We start from the raw sequence: 8,122 nt of genomic DNA on the forward strand, positions 1-8,122 counted from the left end.
TATTTGGGTAAAGTGCAAGTTTTAAAACCCAAAAGGATAAAAATCGGATCGAAAACCATTGATTCCGTTTTCATAAGATATGCAACATATAGTAAGGCATATCGTTTTCTGATTCATAAATCAGAAAATTCCGACATTCATATTAATACGGTTATCGAATTAGATAATTCTGAATTCTTTAAGAATATTTATCCGTATAAAAAAGAATGTGAGTTCTCTAGTAAAATATCTAAGCGAACTCGGGAAGAAGCAAAAGAAAGTACGTTGAATTAGAAAATTCCAAGACGTAGTAAACGTCAAAGGATAACTACTTCATTTAGACCGGATTTTCTAACATACTTGTTGGAAAATGAGACTCAAACGTTTAAAGAAACATTGTCTTCCTCGGAAGCACAATATTGGAAAGAGGCAGTCAATAGTCAGATAGAATCCATATTAAGTAATCATACTTGGGAATTAGTTGATCTTCCTCCAGGAAATAAACCTTTGGGTTCCAAATGGATTTTCAAGAGATGGTACTATTGACAAATATAAGGCAAGATAAATTAAGGATTAAGACAACGAGAATGTGTTGATTACTTTGACACATGCTCACCGGTAACGAGAATTACATCTATTCGGATGGTAATAGCGTTAGCTGCCCTGTATGGCCTTGAAATCCATCAGATGGACGTCAAGTCAACCTTCTTAAATGGATATTTGAAGGAAGAAATTTATATGGAACAACCCGAATGGTTCGTGGTTCCTGGAAAAAAAAAGTGTGTCGACTTGTTAAGTCACTTTATGGACTAAAACAAGCATCCAAACAATGGCATGCGAAATTTGACTAGAAAATGTTGTCAAATGGTTTCAAACTAGTGTATTTACATTAAGAATACTCTAAATTATGTAGTCATTGTTTGGTTATATATGGATTATAGCACATGAACATGTGAAATGTGCGGGCATTTAGGCATAACAAAAGCTAATGTTAGATGTGATGTCTATATTATTTAGAAGAACTAGATGATATGATTCTTTGAACCCCAAGAATCCTTAAGGATATTGATATGGTAGTCGGTGAATTCATTACTTGCTCGGTCTTAGTGATGACTAGTGATGAAACTACAAATTCGAAAGTTGTTTACGTGCCTTTCCAGAAATGATTTGTTCTTTCTTGAACATTTATAATATTTAGCTCTTTTATGAAAGTGTGTCACCCGGAAGGCTGTGACTTTTCATGAAAAGTGTGTTTATATGTCTTGTACAAACATGATCGTTCATAAACGAACGTATTAATACGTTGGTCTATAATGAGGTGAACCAACCGATGAGCATGACCAAAATCCATTGGAAGTTGGATTTGTTTCATAAATGAAGGTGTTATAATTTGCATATCATATAGACATATGAATAAATAACATACAAATGCTTGAAAATGGCGGAGTGATTGCAAAATGTGTTACATATTAAAAGGTTGTGACACAACTGATGCCAATCATTCTTGCTGTTGTTATAATATATTATTGCTACATTAAGTCTAGTCAATAATCTGATATGCAATCGAAAGTCGAGACGTATTATTCTACGACATAAGAAAGTTTGCATTGAACTTTCATGACAATGAAACGAGTTTTGAAGTATTTGAAATATACTCCAAATTATGCTTTGCACTATAATAAATATCCCGCGATAATAGAGGGGTATAGTGATGCAAATTAGACACCGGTTCAACCGATTCTAAACAGTCGATGGAGGAGCGATGTCTTGGAAATCGTCCAAACAAATGTGCATTGACTGCTCTACAGTGGAGGCTGAGTTTATAGCCTTAGACAAGGCCGGTGAAGAAGCTAGATGGCTCCGGAATTTCTTTGAAGATATTCCATTTTGGTCCAAACCTTTGGCACCTATATGTATACATTGTGATAGTCAAACGACAATAGGCAGGGCAAGGAGCGATATGTATAACGAAAAATCTTGTCACATTCGACGGAGACATAATACCGTTAGACAACTACTCTCTAGTGGTGTTATCACGGTTAACTATGTAAAGTCAAGATATTACGTGTCGGATCCACTTACATAAGGTCTTTCTAGAGAGGCAGTTGAAATATCATCGAAGGGAATGGGGCTAAGGCCTAGGACAAGTCATCATGGCGGTAACTCTACCTAGCAGACTAGAGATCCCAAGAGCTAGGTTCAAAGAGATCAAACAATGTTAGTAATGACGGTTCAACATTGTCAAATAGCTCAACCCATTCTCGTGATGAAGACAATGTTCAGAAATCAAGGTAAAGCATTAAGGCTTTTTGATGAGCCAATAAAGCTTAAAGCTTTTTAATGATTTGCTAAGTCTGACAGGATATGATCAGATAGTGTGTCTATAGGATTACACGTTCAGAAATCACCTATGTGAGTGTGAAGTGTAAGCCGCTTTAAGGGGAATGAAAGTAAAGGCCCATTCTCTAAGCACTCATGAAACCAGGCGGTGTTCATGGCTGAAACGAACACAACCGTGAGAACCAAAGACGGTTAAGGATTGATTGTGTGACTTATGATTGTCTAGGTATACACCAAAGCTCGACGGTTCAAAGATATCAAATCTACCGATTGACCGAGTATATCCGACATAAGTTCACTACGGAAAGTTCAAAGGGAAACCTACTTATCCAGATGCGATTAATCCTTACTTGCGAATCACACAGTATTTTCATGCATGTTTTTTCACAAATGTCCATTCCCCATTCATGTGGGGGATTGTTGCATTTTTATTAAGGGGTGTGAATAGAAAATGGAAGAGGCACCTCTTAGATTGCACCTCTTCATCTCACCCTTTCATTGTCTATAAATTTAGAGGCTTGGCCTCATTTTTTAAGACATGGAAAATCTGAAATCTTCTTTCTCTTTTCTACATTGTTGTATTATTTTCTAAATAAACATAAGTGTCATGTGTGATTTGCTCTGTTTGTTGAGTTCGCTGAAGTTTTGTTATTTGAAGTGCCGCTATCACAGAATAGTTATTCCGTTCTATCCTGGGAGAAATTAATCCGTATACCCTGGGAAACAGTGAGGGGATTAAATTCCTTAAGGACACACTGTGCATTCAGTGGGCTAGAATTATTTTAGGATTTACTTTATTGAACTAACGTTTGTTTTCTTCTCTGATTTTCTGATTTTCTGATTTTGAATACAGTAATACCAACAATCCTATTTATGATCAATGTACATATCCCTAATTTTTAGGGAGTAATCACTGATCGAAAGTGGGCCTTCAATCGCATTTTTGAGATTTTTTATATTTGGGATCCAACTTGTGTTCCATATGTTCATATTTGATTGGTAGTGCGGTGACCATGTAATCCCTTTAGAACATAACTCCCACCCCTTTAAGATGCCCTTCCAAATGAAGTAGTGATTAAATTTTGAGGTATTCACCCCATATAAGGTAATAATAAGCCTTGCCCATGGAGTTGTGACATTTGTGAGTAATCTCCATACTAGGTTAGCTAAGTTGCACAAATTTTTTGCATTAGCATTATTAATACCTAAACCTCCGTTTGATTTAGGTTGGCAAACATTAGACCACTTAACAAGGTGAATTTTTTTTCTTTTCTACCGTCGTACCCCATATGAAATCCCTCTGGATTTTATCAATGTTATTAAGAGTCTTTTTTGGTAGAAGGGTATATTGCATGTAGTGGTTTGGTATGGAGTTTAGGCATGATTGGGCTAGGGTAGTTCTCCCTGCTATATTCATAAATCTCATTTTCCATGAGGCAAGTCTTGTTCTTATTTTGTCAACTATGAATTGATAATCCGCTGGTTTAGGATTCTTCATTAATATAGGAAAGCCCAAGTAGGTACCAAATGTCTCAATTTTTTATATACCTAAGTTATCGTAATTTCATTATAATGTGTGATGAGCAGTTCTTTGAAATTTTTTTTTTTGATTTAGTCGCATTTATGCTTTGTCCTGAGAGTTTGCAAAAATAATCAAGGCTTGTTTTAATATTTTGACAAGATTTGCTATTTGCTTTGGCCATTAATGTCAAGTCTTCTGCGAAAAAAAGATGAGAAAAACTGGGGCTTCTTCTCCCTATAGTAATAGGGTCCCAGTTACAAATATCAACTTGGTGATCAAATACCTAGATAACATTTCTAAACATAGGATGAAAATATAAGGTGATACAGGATCACCTTGTCTTATCCCTCTACTCGGCTCAAAATTTTTTGTGGTGAAGCCATTTACAAGAATTGCTATGGAGCTGGTTGAAATATAGCTTAGCAAGAGTTTAGAGAATTTAGGAGAGAAGTTAAAGAATCTTAGAGTGCGGCAGACGAAGGACCATTCTAATCGATCGAAAGCCTTTTCACGATCAATTTTTAAGATCATATGGCCTTGTTTTCCTTTTAATCTTTTTAGATTGGAAATTAATTCCTGAATGATGATTGCGTTGTCAGAGGCTCTTCTATTTTCATAAAACTGGCTTGAAAGGACTAATAATTTTCTCTAAGTAGGGTGTGAGACGGCTTGCAAGAATCTTAGTGATAGTTTTGTAAATAGTATTACAAAGGCCAATTGGTCTAAAATTCATAATATTATTAGCATTGAGCATTTTTGGGATAAGGCAAAGATATGCTCTATTTATATCTCTAGGGATTTCTTGCTTATTGAAAATATCATGATAAAGATTCATGACGGATTGTCCTATGATGTTCCAATATCTTTGAAAGAAAAAGGGGTGAAGGCCATCCGGCCTCGACGCTTTAAAAGGTTTGAAGGAGAAAATAGCCCTCTTGATTTCACCGTCTAAAAGAGGGTTGTCTAGTGAATTAAGGTTTATTTTAGGATGACTAGAATGTTTTTCCCTCATATCAATCCAACTAGTAGATGAGCGGGAGGTGGTGAAAATGTTACTAAAGAAACTAAACACGTGAGACATGATTAAATGATGATCATTAATTCAGTTACCAGCATCATCTTTAAAGAAGGTAATTTTATTTCTTCTTCTATTTGAGGCAGATATATGAAAAAATTTGGTATTTGCATCCCCTTCATTAAGCCACATAATTCTGGATCTAATCTTCCAGTAGTCCTTTTCTATCTTAAGGATGTCATTGTAGTCTTTCTTAAGATTGCTTTCTAAAGATTGAAGGAAAATACTATGGGTATAGTTCATAGAATTTTGAATTCCTTGGAGCCTTGCTAATATTTTCCTTTTTTTCCCCACTATATCACCAAACGTCTTGTCTTTCCAAGGTTTAACACTGTCTATAAATTTTTTTCTGGCACTATAGTAGTCAGTACCATGCCAATTTTTTTTAACAAGTGTTTGGAAATCTGGATGTCTACACCAATAGGTTTCTAGTCGGAATGGTTGTATATGGCCTTGTCTTTTTCTGGGAATTAGATCAATTAAAATAGGGTTGTGGTCTGAATAAGTTTTTGGCAGATGTATAATAGAACAATTTAGAAATAACTCAGACCATTCTTCCTTTCCTAGTATTTTGTCTAATCTTTCCATAATAAGGCCTTTATTTCTATGTCTATGGTTAGACCACGTATATTTACAACCTTTATAGCCCATGTCCATTAGGTTACACTTATTAATTTTTGACCATAAGAAATCTGCCCTATCGTTGTTAGTAAGTCTCCCCCCAAATTTTTTATTTGACCCCAAAATATCATTAAAATCTCCACTAACCATCTTTGGGCCTTTATAATTTTTATAAATATTTTTTAGATTTTCCCACATAATGTTTCTATATTGGTAGTTAGTACTAGCATAAATAGAAGAGAATAACAAAATTTTACGTATATGAAGTACCTCAATAATCGCATGAATCTCTTGGTTCCTACGGATGAAGTTCTGGACAGTGACCACTTCATGATTCCACATAACTACCATGCCACCTGACTGGCCTTCTGCTGGCACTTCTATCATCTCCAAGAAGCCAAAATCATCTAGCATTTGTTCATGATTTATCATTTTAGTTTCTAATAAGGTCACATGCACGGCCTGTGAGTGTCTATCATTTCCTTAAAATTTTTCCTAAAGTTGTCATTATTTCTCTCCTTATATTCCAGATGATGAAGTTAGTTAGACGGTTCATGGATTGGTGTAGGCTCAAGTTTGCTGGGTCCCCATTCTCGCTCACCCCTCCCAGAAAGACAGGGTTCCTTCCTAGAGATAGAACTAGAATCATGGCTCTGTGCCCACTGTGGGGTGGCCTAATATCCATCGAGCACTAGTATAGTGCTAGAGGGCAGTTGAGCACATGCCTCTTCTCTCGCATCTCCGTAAAGAGATATACTTTTACCCCATCTAGGTTTGTGTTTAGGCTTGAGAATTTTTCCCTCGATTCCCTGCCCGGTGGAAGAAATCCTTCCTTCCCCACTGTTATTTTTTCTCCTCCTAGTTCTTGAGCATTGTGAGGAGGATTGGTGTCCATTGAAAGGGGTGTGAGTGGATGAAGATTGTCCGAAACTTAGATTAGTTTGCATCTCTTTTTCAAGAAAAATGGTATTTTTGGAATTATTCTCAATAGTTGAAATTTTAATGGGAAGTTCAAGTGGGGAAGTAAGAGAATCCGGAGAAAGGATAGGCAAATCAATTGCAATAGAGTCTAGTTGCACAGTATGCATGTTGTATTTGGTAGGATCTTGCAAGGATGAGCCTTGTGGATTTTGCTCTTTAGCTTTAGCCATTTGGCTACTTAAATGTATTTCAATGGCCAACGATTGTGACTTATGGTCACAAGAGCTTTCAGGGATTTTTTCATTGAAAGTAATAGTAGGATTGGAAAGTTCCATGGATTCGGTAGAGGACACGCGGATACGAGCATCTGCCATTTGCTTATCAAATATATTTTCAGAGGACAAGTGCGAGGAGCTTTTAGATTGATTAGAAGTAGTAATGTTATTTGAATTATTTAAATTAGTAATAATATTGGTAACATAAGTTTCGTTGTTGGTAGAGGGGGGAATAGAGAATTCTTGTTTTTGAGTTTTTTTTTATTATTGGCAGAGGTTTTAAGACTAGTAATAGGTTAGCTAGTAATTGTGGTGGCACTCTTAGAGATATCCACGTTGGGCTCTAGGGAGTCCACCTCAAGGTTGTCCATGCATTGGTCATGATAATCTTGAATAGTGGTTTTTTTATTAGTGGTATTTTCATAAACCATGGGCTGATTTTCTAATAATAAAAATTTATTTTTCCCATGGAGAGGCTTGACTGCAGGAGGAATAATAGTTTCAGAAACTAAGAGAGATTTTCTTTTGTCTGTGTCCAGCTCTAATGGTGAATCTCTGCTTTTATATTTTAGTTTTTGGGTATTGAGATAATTACCTGTTGATGCATCAAAAATCCTGACATTAATACCCGTGGCAGGTGATTCACCGATTTGCTCAGCCCTTGTTTTCTGAGAAATTTTCTTTCTCCTTGAGAATACCACCGTTTGCCATTCTTCACCATTTGTTTTGGTAGTTATTTGTTGAGAATTGGCATGTAACATAGTTTCTTGTGGAGAAGACAAGACAACATAGGACCACTATAGGGATGAATGGCCTAACCTTCCACATCTTTTGCATAAAAAGTTATCCCCTTCATATAAGATGTGTTGCTTGTGCGAACCAATAAAAATGTATGGCTTAACTGGATAATCAAGAGGAATTTCGACACATAATCTAGCATATTGCCCCCTCAAAGTGGCTAGTACAAGCATCTATTTTTAACAACCTCCCAACTTTATTTCCAATTTTTTGTAAGATAATTCCATCATAAAATTCAGTTGGAAGTTGAGGTAAACGAATCCAAACTGTAGTGAGCGATTGTTTTACTTCTGAAACCACAAAATTTGGCTCCCATTTATGGATTGAAAGGAAGTGGCCGTTTACAAACCAAGGCCCATTTTGCAAAGTTGTAATCATATTTTTCTCCTTGTTAAACTTAACGATGTAATAGTCAGCACCAAGATCTATTAGAGAAAAATTTTCCGTGGTCCTCCATAACTCTTGAATTTTTTTTCCTTAGATAATGATGGAGTATTCTCTTACCTTGAAGTTTGATGATTACTGAAAATCTCCAAGGGTAATACATTCTATGCATATCTTCCTTTGATAGATGGATCTGAAGATTTTCAT

At 35.9% G+C, this 8,122-nt stretch overlaps 1 protein-coding gene across 1 annotated transcript in view; it reads right to left on the reverse strand.

Moving 5' to 3' along the window:
• The window catches only part of LOC109222981, a 13,494-nt gene extending 5,955 nt beyond the window's left edge, over positions 1–7,539 (reverse strand). The window contains exons 1-2 of the mRNA XM_019387259.1: positions 7,329–7,539; positions 5,808–5,944 (exon numbers count right to left, since the gene is read on the reverse strand). Coding sequence (XP_019242804.1) covers positions 5,808–5,944; positions 7,329–7,494 — 303 coding nt within the window. The 5' untranslated portion in view covers positions 7,495–7,539. The remainder of the gene's footprint in view (positions 1–5,807; positions 5,945–7,328) is intronic.

This window comes from Nicotiana attenuata, chromosome 2, assembly GCF_001879085.1.
Source record: "Nicotiana attenuata strain UT chromosome 2, NIATTr2, whole genome shotgun sequence".
Classification (NCBI taxonomy): domain Eukaryota; kingdom Viridiplantae; phylum Streptophyta; class Magnoliopsida; order Solanales; family Solanaceae; genus Nicotiana; species Nicotiana attenuata.